This window comes from Dipodomys spectabilis, unplaced genomic scaffold, assembly GCF_019054845.1.
Source record: "Dipodomys spectabilis isolate Male_0828 unplaced genomic scaffold, ASM1905484v1 ptg000141l, whole genome shotgun sequence".
Taxonomy (NCBI): Eukaryota; Metazoa; Chordata; class Mammalia; order Rodentia; family Heteromyidae; genus Dipodomys; species Dipodomys spectabilis.
Window position 1 is genome coordinate 5,464,642 of NW_024870818.1, and position 14,551 is coordinate 5,479,192.

The window sequence follows — 14,551 nt, forward strand, 5'->3', positions numbered from 1 at the left end:
ATCTAGCTTCATATAGCAACCAAAACATTCATAAAAATAACGATTTCTATATGTATAAACAGTGTAATAGTTGAACACCTAAAAATACATTGCTGTTCTGTCACACATTATCAAAGTTGAGTAAGATACACTTTCTATTTTTTAGTCTTCATCCATGTGCTTGTGAAATAATCTTCAAATTATTCACACAACAGACTTCTATATGAGTTATTTCCAAGGACATAATTTATTATTTGCTTATGGATTTGAACAAATTTTCAACAAGTACTCCTTTAGCCTGTTTAGAAAACTTAAAACATGATCTAGATAATAGAACTTTATTTTTATTTTTCTTGAATATATGCAAGTTGTTATTCACCAAATGTATTTGGGATATTTTTGGGCCATGTCTAAGGTAACTAGCAAACATAACCATTTTAAGGGGTTATATGAATAATTACAGATGTATGGATGGGCCTTGGACCCTGAGAACTGTATGATGTCTAAACAGTGAAACAATTCACTGTCTTAAAACTATCAACAATTATTTGAACAAATTCATAATGGCACTAGCTTCACAGAAAAAATGAGGTAACCATCAGTAATTCCAGCTCAGATGACCAATAGATAAGCATACAAAAATGAATGAAAGGTTGGATTAGTGTTGTATTTTCCATAGAATAATGGTGAAAACAATTCTCTGCACAACACAGTATTGAAATATCTCACCCTGGAACTTTATTTATTTAGTGCAGTTTTGAGATCTGTCACTTATCCTTAATATACATGCGGTCTTAATAGAGCATCACTGGAGAGTTCATCACAAATTGCAATTCTTGACATTATACCTAAGATACAGCCCCAAATACACACAATCAGTGCACATGCACAGTAATACTACCAGTTGCATTCCCCTACTTTTTTAAGGTCTTAAAAAAAATGGTCACGTGACAATGTAGGTCTCCTTTCTTTCAAATAAATAAAGGCTAATAACACATATTAGGACTCTTTAACTATGGAAAAATCTATAAATGATAGTACACTATATAGCCTAGAATCATTCTTAAAGAAAATTCGATTGAAGAAGTTTCATATTTACAGAGATTTTTCATAAAACCTAATATATGTTTCTTTTAAAATTAAGAGTTATGTGCCTTGCAAGGACAATTAATAAATAAGATATCTAGAAGCCATCGTTCTGAAGATCTTCAAGAAGTGAGCGATTTCTGGGGTCCAGGAGTGTGCCTCACTCAGTCTTTCTATATTTTAGGTGCTTTATGCAGGACGCCCTTGACAAAAACGACTTTTAGATCTAGATTTTTTTAAATAGAAAAGAAGGTCAGACTTGCTTTTAGAACAACAAGAAATCGGTGCTGCTTTCGATTGTTTTTCTTGACAATATCAAACATTAATGAGATACCATAGGGCTTGATAATCCATTTTCTAATCCATTTTGTAATTCAGATTGATTTTTAATTGTGTGTATGTGTGCATGTACTCATGTGTGCATGTGCACCCTGCACCCTGCCAGACCTGGAGCTTGAACTCAAGGCCTGGACACTGTCCCTGAGCTTTTGTCCTCAAGGCTAGCACTCTACCATTTGAGCTATAGCTCCACATCTGCCATTTTGGTGGCTAACTGGAGGAAAGAGTCTTGCAGACTTTTGAACCACAAGTCTTAGATCTCAGCCTCCTGAGTAGATAGGATGATAGGTTTGAGTCACTGGTATCTGACTTGCTTTTACATTTTTGAGACACAATATAGTATGTATATTATATATGATGTGTCTAGACCAGCATTATCAAATATGTTAATGGTTTTTCAGTAAATCAAATGAACATTTGAATTAAGTGAGAAAAATAAAAACTATAAATATCATGACACCAGGATAGTTCAAAGGTTTTGTGTGTGTGTGTGTGTGTGTGATTCCTGGGGCTTGAACTTAAGGCCTGGGTTCTGTCCCTGAGCTTCTTTTGCACAAGGCTAGTGCTTTATCACTTGAGCCAGAGTTCTACTTCTGTCTTTTTTGGTAGTTTAGTGGAGATTAGAATCTCACAGACTTTCCTGCCGGGGTTGGATTTAAACCATAATCCTCAGAGCTTAGTCTCCTGAGTAGCTAGGATTACAGGCGTGAGCCACTGGTGCTTGGCTCAATTCAAGTTTTTTGTTTTGGTCGTGCTTGCACTCAGGACCTGGGCACTGTTCCTGAGCTGCTTTTGTACAAGGCTAGTGCTTTACTATTGAGTCATAGTGCCACTTCTGGTTTTTGGGTTGTTAATTGGAGATAAGAATCTCACAGACTTTCTTACCTGGGATGGTTTTGAACTATGATCCTCAGATCTCAACTTCCTGAGTAGCTAGGATTACAGACATGAGCCAGCACCCAGCTTAATTCAAGTTTTAATTGCCACAAATGTATGAAAAAACTTTAGACTTCTCTAACTTTCTAGATTTTGGAATAAGGTATTAAGATCTGTAATATTAATGTTAAAATCTCAGTAAGTATTAAACTTTAACAGAAAGTTTGAGATATAAAATAAGACTTACACTAAGTTAACTTTTATTAAGAAAATTAAAGCAATTAAGTATGAGGATGTAGCTTAGTGGTAGAGTGCTTGCCAAGCATGCACAAGGTCCTGAGTTCTATCCTAAGCACCACTATAAATGAATATATATATAAAGTAATAAAGAAAAGGAACATGTAGAAGTATGTATATTTTGCTAATTCTCACTTGCACTATAGCTTCCGTTATTATATTCATAAATCATATAATGGTATATCCGTAAACTAATAAGTTATACAGCATTGTATACTAAATTATTATTGAGCCCAGGGTCTCAAGTTAGGTAGGCAAGCCCTTTACCACTTAGGTTTGTCATCCTAGCCCCTGTAGTTTTCATTTTATCAGTCGTTGGCTCAGAATGAGCTGCCTCAGTAAACAGAAAACTTAAAAAACTTTATGCTTTCATAAAATTTTGAATTTTCATAACATTCCTGATTTTTTTTAACTTACTTTTAAAGTTAAAATTCAGCGGGCACCAGGGGCTCACACCTGTAATCTTAGCTACTAAGAAGGGTAAGATCTGAGGATGGCTGTTCAAAGCCAGCCTGGGAAGAAAAGTCTGTGAGACTCTTATCTCCAATTAACCACCAAAAAGTTGGAAGTAGAACTATGGCTCAAGTGATAGAGTGCTATTCCTGAGCACAAAAGCTCAGAGACAGTGCTCACTCTGAGTTCAAGCCCCAAGACCAGCACACATATACACAAAAGTTAAAATCCAGTTCTGATTAGTGCCTTGATGATCAAATTTCCTTGAAAAGGAAATAGGAAGCCAAACTCAAATTATGCGCTTGTTGTGTTCCTATGATTTACCCTTCAAAGCCAGTGGCATTTTGTATTTTTTCTACTGATTTACCTTGTGTTTTTCTCAGAGTTGCTTTGTCGTGCACTGACAGGCATTGAGGCTTTGATTTGTGCTTCAAGCCTGGAATAAATACCTCCTGCAAACTACAAAATAAAGAAGCAAAATTAACCTCAAAGAATTAATAGAAGCACTGCTTTACTACCATGGCATTCTTTAAAACTTAAATTTTGATCTTTAAAATATGGGTTATAAGCCAGTAATCCTACTTACTCAGGAGGCTGAGATTTGGAGATCCCAGTTAGAAGCTAGACTAAGCAGACAAATCCGATTAACAAGTAAAAATCTGAAAGTGGAGCTGTAGCTCAAATTGTAGAATGCCAGCGTTGAGTAAAAAAGTTAAGGGAAAACATGAGGCCTTGAGTTTAAGCTCCAGTACCAGAAAAAATTTGGGGCTATAATTTGAAGTACAATTTACATGCAGTAAAATTCATCATTTTAGCACATAGTTCTTGACAATGCATACAGTTATATAATCATTGCCACAATGTGGACATAGATCAGTTCCATAACAAGCAAGAAAATCCCCTTGAACCTTTCTAAGGTCATTTCTGAAACTACTATCAATTTCTGACAATCATTGATTTGTCTTGTTTCTATAGTTTTGTATATACTCATATACACACTATATAAAATACAGTATATAGTTTTGAATCTAAGCCGGGCATTGGTGACTCATGCCTGTAATCCTAGCTACTCAGGAGGCTGAGATCTGCGCATTGCAATTCAAAGGTAGCCAAGGCAGGAAAGTCCACGAGACTCCAATAAGCCACCAGAAAACGAAGTGGTGCTGTGCTTCAAGTGGTAGAGTGCTTGCCTTGAGCTGAAGAGCTGAGGGGCAGTGCCCAGGCCCAGAGTTCAAGCTCCCAGCCAACAACAACAACAACAAAAAACAGAAACAGAAACAAAAACACCCCCCCAAAAAAACACCCCCCAAAACAAATAGTTTTGAATCTGGTTTCTTTCACTTATCATAATGTCTAGATTTATCTATATTGACATATATATTAGGAGGTCATCTTTTTTATATATCAAATTTATTTATTTATTAAACCAAACATTTGAGAATGGGAGTTAGTTCTCTGAAATAAATAACTGTTACAAAATTATAGACAGAAAAAAACAGAACAAAGTCCTGGGACATGCCTTTGCTTTTAGCAAGGCTGGGAAGCAGTTGGGACTATATTCACTGAACCTGGGGGTATTTGGAACATCTTTCTCTCTCTCTCTCTCTCTCTCTGTTTTGGGATTTAAACTCAGGTCTTTGAACTTGCTAGGCAGGTGCTCTAACATTTGCGACATGCCTCCAGGTCCTGTTTGCATTTGTTATTTTCTAGGTAGGGTCTCACTTTATACCTAGACCCGTAGGTCTGGGTTGTGATCCTGCTACTTGGGCCTCACTGTACCCTTAGAGAAAATGGGACCTCACCACTGCACCCTGCCCCAGTCCTTGTGCATCTACCCTAGCTGGGATAACAGGCATGGGCTATCATGTCCAGCCATTGGTTGAGATGGACTCTTGTGGACTCTTATGCCCAGGCTGATCTTGAACCATGATCCCTTGAACTCTGCTTCTCAAGTAGCAAAGATTATAGGCTTCAGCCACCACATCAATCTCTAGAAGTATTCTTATAATGAGAATTGGGAAATTTAAGCATAAGTTATTTATGTTGACTTTATATTTGTTATTGATTTACAGTGTCTATAGCAAGATCTGATGAAGTGGAGGAAGCTTTGGGATGAGTAGATGTGCTGTTAGGCAAAACTTGGATGCTTCAGGATTGGTGAAGGTTGATAGTTGAGAAAATTCTTTGGTAAATTAATTGTAGTGGCATTTGATATTTAGTAATCTGGCAACTGAATCAAGTGTTCAATATACATTCTAGTCATTTCCCAGGTAAAGGACATTATTTAGTGTATTTCTAGTTTTTGGCAATTGTGAATAAAGACAGTATAATTGTATAATTTGTATGGCATTTTAAGAAACTGCCAAACTATTTTCCAAATTGGTTATTTAAAAAAGGGAGGTTAGCTGGGCACTGATGGCTCATGCCTGTAATCCTAGCTACTCAGGAGGCTGAGATCTGAGGATCACAGTTCAAAGCCAGCATAGGCAGGAAACTCCACGAGACTCTTATCTCCACGTAACTACCAAAAACCAAAACTAGAACTGTGCCTCAAGTTTTAGAGTCCCCAATTTCAAGCCTCAGGACTGACATGTACACTTGCATGCACATTTACACCACCCCCCATACACAAAGTTTTAAATTTTAAAAATTCTATATATTTCATTTTATTTTTGGTGCTATGGATTGAACTCAAGGCCTCATATATACTAAGCATGTGCTCTATCACTAAGTTGTACACTGAGTAGGGAAGTAAAAAATTTGAATAACAGTATTAGGACAAGAGTTATGGCATACAAACATAAATAATAGGGCTGGAATGTGGCTTAGTGGTAGCGTGCTTGCCTAGCATGCATGAATTCAGCTCTGGGTTTGATTCCTCAGTACCACATAAACAGAAATAGCCAGAAATGGTGCTGTGGCTCAAGTGGTAGAGTGCTAGCCTTGAGCAAAAGAAGCTCAGGGACAGTGCCCAGGCCCTGAATTCAAGCCACAGGACTGGCAAAAAAGACAAGACAAATATAAATAATAATATTATGCCTAATATAGTAATAGTAATTCTAGTAAGAATACTGGCATTCTAGTCATGTGCTGATTTTCAGCAAGATAAAGCAAGATAACATCATACCTTAGAAATAACATCTAAGCAGCACATTGCAGACTTAACTAAAAATCAACACCTTCACTAAGTCATTTCTCAACAGTTAAGTGGTCGGCAGTGCATAGTTAATCTACTTTTGGTGTGACATCACACTTTAGTGATTACATATATAATATAATAATGCATATTATTTGCTGCCTATACTGGGGTTTGAACCCAGGGCCTAGGAGCTGCCCCTCATTTTTTTTTTTTTTTTTTGTTCAATGTTGGCACTCTACCACTTGAGCCTTACTTCCACTTTGGCATTCTGGTAGTAAATTGGAGATTAGATTCTCACAGACTTTCCTTCCCAGGATGGATTTGAACTATCAGCCTAAGATCTCAGCCTTCTTAGTAGGTAGGACTATTGGTGTGAGCCACAAGCTCCTGGCTGATCTTATTATTACCTATAATATAGAGGACCTATGGACAAAGACTAATAAGAGATGGTATGTAAATTCTGGCTAACTAATACAGAATAATAAAAATATGTAAACTGCCTTTTAAAAAAATCTGCTTAAAATATCTTTACACTCTTCATGATGAAAAACTAAAGTAGGAAGGAACATCTTACATTTATATAGTCATTTATATACTAGTAAACAATTCTTACTTCTTTTGCTTCCTTTGACTTGACTCGGTCCAGATCTCCCAATCTCATTTTTATTAGGTGCCCTGTAATTTCAGACATCCGCCGCTGATCTGAATGGAAAAACAGTAAATATTACTCTTCATGAGCATGATTTATAATTTGCATTTCCTATATACTGTAATCTTAGTAAAGATTTATGAAAATCTCTTTTGCTGTTATTTTTCAGGTATACACTATACCTACATATCTGACAAGAACCCAAGGCAGCAAGAGGCAAGATTCACCTGTTGGTAACTGAAACTGTTGGTAATTGGATATGGTTTAAGTATGTCCCCTAAAGGTTTATATGTTGGAAGCTTGGTCCCCAGTAGGGCCATGTTGAGAGATGAAAGGACATTAAAGAGGTGGGGGGGGGTCTCTTTTCCTAAAGAGGTTAGTTCCTTGGAAGTAACATCCTTGGAAAAGATTAATGTAGTTCTTGTGGGACCTTGCTCATTTCCTGAAAGAATAGGTCATTATAAAAAGAGAAAGTCTGGCCTCTGAATCTTTCTTGCTTCCTGTCTTGTCATGTGCTTCTCTTTCTTTCCTTTTTTTTTTTTCCTTTTTTTTTGGGTCTGGTCATGGGGCCTGAACTCTGGGCCTGGGCGCTGTCCCTCAGCTCTTCAGCTCAAGGCTAGCGCTCTACCACTTGAGCCACAGCGCCACTTCTGGCTTTTTTCTTTTTGCATATGTGGTGCTGAGGAATCGAACCCAGGGCCTCAGGCATGCAAGGCAAGCGCTCTACCACTGAGCCACCTTCCCAGCCCGTGCTTCTCTTTCTTGCACATATTCCTGCCATGATGACATCTTATGTTATGATGTGGCCAGAAGGCTCTCAGCAAAGTCAAGTAGCATGGCCTTGAACCTTAATAACTGTGAGCTAAATAAACTTCTCCATAAAGCAGCCAGCCTTCACATAGCAACCGTAAATGTACTAAGATAGGGCTTAAGTAATATTTTGTCATTTCTGCAGTAAAAGTAATAGGCAAAAGTCATTCTGAGAGATCTCAATATAATACAAAATACATTATCTACTGAAATGTTTAGTAAAGAAATTCTGATTGGGTCCTCTGAAGATGTGCAACTTTGGAACTTTTATTTTTTTATGTTGGTACTGGGGCTTGGACTCAGGGCTTCACACTCTCGTTTTTTTGTTTTTTTTTTTTTTAATTGAGGGATGGTGACATGTCACTAGAGCAATGCCTCCAGTTCAACTCTTTTGATGGGTAATTAGAGATGGAGTCTCAAAGACTTTTCTGCCTGGGCTTTGTTAAACCTCAGTCAGAACTTAATTAGCCTTCTGAGTAGCTAGGATTACAGGTATGAACCACACTGGTGCCTAGCTGGAACTTGGTGTCAGATAAGATTTTTTTTTTTGTCGGTTGAACTCTATGCCTGGGTGCTGTCCCTCAGCTCTTCAGCTCAAGGCTAGTGCTCTACCACTTGAGCTACAGCATCTTTTCTGGCTTTTTCTGTTTATGTGGTGCTGAGGAATCGAACCCAGGGCCTCATGCATGTAAGGCAAGCAATCTACCTCTGAGTCACCTTCCCAGCTCCTCAGATAGGATTTTTAACATTATTTAGCATATTTAATCAACTGAAAGACAATGTTATTTACACCCAATTAAATTTACCATCTTCTCTTTGTGCATCCTGGTTGAATCTCAAGGATCTTGTGGCATCCCATTTATTCTTCTGAATACTCACACTATTGAAAAAATAGAACAAAATCTGTACTGATGCTGCTTCAAAAGTGGATATCCAATTGGACTGAAGAATAATACTCACACAAAAGGAGACACATCTCTAGCAGCTGACTGAAATAAAGTAGACATGATTATGGCTCAATTAAAACACATTTATTCAATAGTTAACTATAAAAGTTTATATTTATTAAGTGCAAGAAATTGAACCAAGAACATTTACAAGTGTTCCTCAGTTAAGCCTGGCAGTAGTTACATACAAAAGGCACTACTGTGATCCATAATAAAATAGGTTTACAGAAGTTAAGAAATTTGAACCCAGCTCTCTCTGTTGACTTTAGAATCTTTTTTTTTTTTTTGGTTGGTCCTGGGGCCTGAACTCTGGGCCTGGGCGCTGTCCCTCAGCTCTTCAGCTCAAGGCTAGCGCTCTACCACTTGAGCCAGAGCACCACTTCCAGCTTTTTCTGCTTATGTGGTGCTGAAAAATTAAACTCAGGGCCACATGCATGCAAGGCAAGCACTCTTCCCAAGGCAAGCCACCTTCCCAGCCCCTGACTTTAGAATCTTTTAGAATTAATCCATTCATGTACCTGTCGTATATAACACAAAGATGTACAACCTATCCAGTATCACTGTGGATCTGTCTCAGCCCTAACTTTTCATACATTTTTTTAAACTTGGTTTCTCTTTCAGCTAACTGCAGCTGCTACTGTCCTATCTGTGCTTGTACCTCTTCCTTACATGGCATATGGAAATAAAAAACTGATTTTCAAGGTCATAATTTATTATTATTTGTGTGTAGGCACATGTGCATGCATGCATGTGCATATGCATATGTGCACACTAGTTTTAGGACTTGAACTCAGGGCCTGAGTGCTATCCCTGAGTTTTTTTTTTTAACCCAAGGTTAGTGGTTTACCACTTGAACTACAGTTCTACTTCAGGCTTTTTGGTGGTTAACTGGAGATAAGAGTCTTATGGACTTTCCTGCCCAGGCTGGCTTTGAACTGTGATCCTCAGGTCTCAGTTTCCTGAGTAGTTAGGATTACAGCTGTGAGTTACCAGCACCTGGCAATAATTTATTAAAAGTCTATTTATTTTTAAGTTTTAAAATATGTAATACTGGTTCCAAATTCAAAAGGTTCAAACAGCACAAATATTAAGAAGTTTCTCACCTTTTAGAAGGCAACTCCCAAGCAATCTTAGTGATTGTGTAGTTCTCCAGAGATATTTTGTATACAATGAAATACTTATTTTACACAATTTCCATTTCACACAAATGCTGGTATGCCAGTATACACATGGTTATATACCTTCCCTTTTCTTGATTTGTTGATATGTTAGATATGTTATAGATCTTTAATTTATAAAGAACCTAAAGCCTATAAGTAACTTAATTTTGTTTTGTGAACATTCTATTTTGATAGAACTTCTATTTTGAATTTTCCCTGTTTATATTTACTGGTTTCTTCATATGAACTTCAGAATAATAATAGACAATTTAGAGTTACCTTTTCCAATGCCTTTTCTTTCTTTTGAGCACAAGGTGAAGACATCTGCTTTTTTGGTTGCTTAGTGAACTTCTTTGGCTTCTCCTTTTTCCCTGATAATAGAAGGACAATGTTATGAGTATAAAACGTTCACCTCTCTAATGTACCTGTTACTTCTAAACAATGAAATCATTTTACAACCGCTGGGCATGGTGGCCCACACATGCAATCTAGTTCTTGAGAGGTTACGGAAGTACAGTGAGTTCTCTTTCAGTACATTAATCTCTGGGAGAAAAGTGAAGGGAATGAATTTGAAGTCTCAATTAAATGAGATATAGAAACATGTTGAGGAAAACGACATATTTATGTCTCTGAACCTAACTTGACATTGTAATCATCTTCTAATTCAATCTTCTAGACATTTAATCTTCTAATCATTTCTAAATTTAAAAATTGTTTGTCACCAAGAAAAACATAATTTGAGAATATGAGAGAAAACTCACACATATACAAAGCCTCTAATATGATTTCTGCTCAGGCAGGTCTTGGTCTTGGGAAGAAGCAGGATTGAAATAAATTACATTCTGAACTAAGACATTCTTTTTTTTTTTTTGTCGGTCATGGGGCTTGAACTCTGGGCCTGGGCGCTGTCCCTCAGCTCTTCAGCTCAAGGCGAGCGCTCTACCACTTGAGCTACAGCGCCACTTCCAGTTTTCTGGTGGTTTATTGGAGATAGGAGTCTCACGGTCTCTCCTGCCCGGGCTGGCTTTGAACCGCGATCCTCAGATCTCAGCCTCCTGAGTATCTAGGATTACAGGCGTGAGCCACCAGCGCCCGGCAAGACATTCTTGATATCACTTTTTTTCAGTTAAGTAGAAAAAGGCTAGAGACAGAAAATAGGATGGGGAGGAGGTATTCTTCCAAAAATAATGTATGATGACATGGCTGGGAGGTGGCTTAGTGGTAAAGTGCTTGCTTCTCATGCATGAGGCCCTTAGTTCAATTCCTCAGCACCACATAAGCAGAAAAAGCTGGAAGTGGTGCTCTGGCTCAAGTGGTAGAGCTCTAGCCCTGAGCTGAAGAGCTGAGGGACAGCGCCCAGGACCAGAGTTCAGGCTCTACGACGGACCAAAAAAAAAAAAAAAAAAAAAAAAAATGTATGAAGGTCAGTCTAATACACCTGGTAACTTTTCCAAACAAGAATTATTTGTAGGAGCTGGGAAGGTGGCTCAGTGGTAGAGCACTTGCCTTGCATGCATGAGGCCCTGGGTTTGATTCCTCAGCACCACATAAGCAAAAAGAAAAAAGCCAGAAGTGGTGCTGTGGCTCAAGTGGTAGAGCCCTAGCCTTGAGCTAAAGAGCTGAGGGACAGCGCCCAGGCCCAGAGTTCAGGCCCCACAACTGGACCCCCCCAAAAATTATTTGTATAACACCTCCACAAGTTTTGCTGCACTAGTTAAAAGGATAACTTTGTATGACTACCATAAATAATAAAATATGGTAAATGATAACTCTTGAAGGTATTATGATGAACAAGCAAAATTAATAATCTAGACAGATTCTCTTGGTAGCTTGATCTTTTTTCCCCAAAATATATGTTTTAATTGCTATTATACAGATGATGTATAGAGGGGTTACAGTTTCAGGTAATGAGTACATTTGTTTTTTGACAATGTTACTCCTTGCATGTGTCTCTTAAATTGGAAGACTAAGTGTTATAAAGTTGCGGAAATACAGGACAGATAGGATATCTGGCAATGGTAATGTGCAGGGTTGGACAATTCCTTCCAAGTAAGTGGTAGAAGCAGAACAAAAATATCATGAACAACCATTTGAAGATTGATCAGGCAGAGGGTTGAGCACTTATACTTAAGAACTGTGAGTTTGTGGCCTCTCTCCTGAACCACTTCCTGGACTCCTTGGCTTGGGGAGAAAAACTGTAATGCACTTAAGAGAGGTGACAGAGATCAAAGTCAGAGAGAAGTTGCCAATATAATAGTCTTGGAAGACTACAACACATTTGGAATTGAAAACCTAAGCATAAACTCTACCCAAATTCTTAGCTGAGTGTTAGACCAGGCAGTGTATGAGAGATTCTAGGAAGCCCAGTAAAAAGGCAGGTAGGACCGAGGGTAGGCTGCCAACTCTTACAAAATGGAACTGTTCTTGGTAAGAAATGGGGGTTCCTGGTGCCTCTGACTAAATTCTTTGTCTAAACTGAAAATACCTCAAGATACAGTTAGCAGAAGCCTTACTGGCTTGAAGTGTTACAAGACAGATTGATCTGCAAAGACAAATGTCTAGGGAAGCTGGGCACTTGCAATTCACACCTGTAATCTTAGCTACCCAAGAGGCTAAGATCTGAGGACTGTGGTTCAAAGCCAGCCCAAGCAGGAAGGTCTGTGAGACTCTTTTTTTTAAAAATTTATTTTTATTTTTGGGTCTGGTCATGGGGCCTGAACCCTGGGCCTGGGCGCTGTCCCTAAGCTCTTCAGCTCAAGGCTAGCGCTCTACCACTTGAGCCACAGTGCCACTTCTGGCTTGTTTTCTTTTTGCTTATGTGGTGCTGGGGAATCGAACCCAGGGCCTCATGCATGCAAGGCAAGTGCTCTACCACTAAGCCACCTTCCCAGCCCCTCTGTGTGACTCTTATCTCCAGTTAACCACCAAAAAGCTGGAGGGCTGGGAAGGTGGCTCAGTGGTAGAGCGCTTGCCTTGCATGCTCGAGGCCCTGGGTTCGATTCCTTAGCACCACATAAGCAAAAAGAAAAAAGCCGGAAGTGGCGCTGTGGCTCAAGTGGTAGAGCACTAGCCTTGAGCTGAAGAGCTGAGGGACAGCGCCCAGGCCCAGAGTTCAGGCCCCACTACCGGACCCAAAAAAAAAAAAAAAGCTGGAAAGTGGAGCTGTGGCTTATGTGGTAGAGTGCTAACCTTCAGCAAAATAAAGCTTAGGGACAGTGCCCATGCCAGGCCCTGAGTTCAAGCCCCAGACTTGGTTAAAAAAAAAAAAAAAAAAAAAAGGATAAAGTCTAGGGGAACATATAAAGCAAAGGAACCAACAAGCAGGTGAGTCCCAATGTAAACTCTGAATGTAAACTCTGCCCAGATCCTTGACTGATCCACAAACTACACAGGATGGGTGAGTTCTAGGGGCAGGTTATGGCAGCAGCAGCAACAAATTACAGTGAGAGTCTGCAAGTTAATGACCTCCAAGACAAAAACCCAACAACCTTCAAGAAAAATCCATTTCAGAGTTTCAGAAGAAAAACCCTTCAATGTCAACCAAAAGTTGCAAGATAAAGAAAATGAAAACTGGGTGTGATGGTGCACACCTGTAATTCCAACTACTTGGGAGGGGGAGGCTGGAAGATCTCCAGTTTCAGCCTAGCCTGGGCAAAGTTACCAAGACCCTATCTCAAAACAAAACAAAACACAATCCGATGAAATAACAGAATACAAAAAAGGGCCTAGGGCATGACTCAGGTGTGCATGTAGCATCCCAGGATCTGCAGATGGGCTGTCCTGGGGTACCCATGGATATGGAAGGGCGGCTAGATATATTTGATAACAGTAGCAAAACAGAAGAGGAGAAGGCAGATATGATTAACACTTATTTGATGACTCTTATCTAAAGTAATCCATATTCATACTTACTTAGCTTTAAGCAGATATTAATGGGTAAAAAAATGTAATATAAACTTCAGAACAACAAGAAAAAACTAAAAAGCCAATAAGATAATTAAAATGATATACTAAAATTATTTTCTTAACAGAAAAAAGCAGAGAAGGAGAAACAGAAACAAAAAACATTTAATCAGGGGCTGGGAAGGTGGCTCAGTGGTAGAGCGCTTGCCTTGCATGCATGAGGCCCTGGGTTCAATTCCTCAGCACCACATAAGCAAAAAGAAAAAAGCTGGAAGTGGCGCTGTGGCTCAAGTGGTAGAGCGCTAGCCTTGAGCTGAAGAGCTGAGGGACAGCACCCAGGCCCCACGACCGGACCCCCCCAAAAACAACAACAACAACAACAACAACAAAAACATTTAAGAAGGTGCCAGTGGCTCATGCCTATAATCTTAACTATCAGGAGGCTGAGAAGTCAGAATCATAGTTGGAAGCCAATCTAGGCAGGAAAGTCTGTGAGATTCTTATCTTCAATTAACCATCAAAAAGCCAGAAGTGGAGTTGTGGCTCAAGTGGTAGAACATTGGTCTTGAGAAAAAAGCTCAAGGACAGCACCCAGGTCCTGAGTTCAAATCCTAGGATTAGCACATACATAAAAACATTTATCCTAGCCTGGTGCCAGTGATTCCTACCTACAATCCTAGCTATTCAGGAGGTGAAGATCTGAGGATCAAAGTTTAAAGCCAGCTCAGGGAGATAAATCTGAGGGAGATACTTCCAGCAAAAAGCTGGAATTGAAAGCAGCATGGCTCAAGTAGTAAAGCAATAGCCATGAGCAAAAGTGTTGAGGCCTTGAGTTCAAGCACTAGTAATGGCACAAAAAACAAAAAGAGAGAAAAGGAAAGATAGCTGTGAAAGGAGCGGGCAACAGCACTGG

At 39.0% G+C, this 14,551-nt stretch overlaps 1 protein-coding gene across 4 annotated transcripts in view; it reads right to left on the bottom strand.

Annotated features, from left to right (window-relative positions):
* Positions 1 to 209: 209 nt before the first annotated feature.
* Positions 210 to 14,551, bottom strand: part of Sanbr (SANT and BTB domain regulator of CSR) — a 59,630-nt gene continuing 45,288 nt past the window's right edge. For 3 of the 4 annotated variants that reach the window (XM_042691272.1, XM_042691271.1, XM_042691274.1), the window contains 6 exons: positions 10,015 to 10,106; positions 8,589 to 8,617; positions 8,435 to 8,508; positions 6,783 to 6,871; positions 3,398 to 3,489; positions 210 to 1,291 (listed from right to left, as the gene is read on the bottom strand). In XM_042691272.1, coding sequence (XP_042547206.1) covers positions 1,255 to 1,291; positions 3,398 to 3,489; positions 6,783 to 6,871; positions 8,435 to 8,508; positions 8,589 to 8,617; positions 10,015 to 10,106 — 413 coding nt within the window. In that variant the 3' untranslated portion in view covers positions 210 to 1,254. Of the gene's footprint in view, positions 1,292 to 3,397; positions 3,490 to 4,944; positions 5,032 to 6,782; positions 6,872 to 8,434; positions 8,509 to 8,588; positions 8,618 to 10,014; positions 10,107 to 14,551 lie in introns of those variants that run through there. The other variant, XM_042691273.1, reaches the window with a different exon arrangement.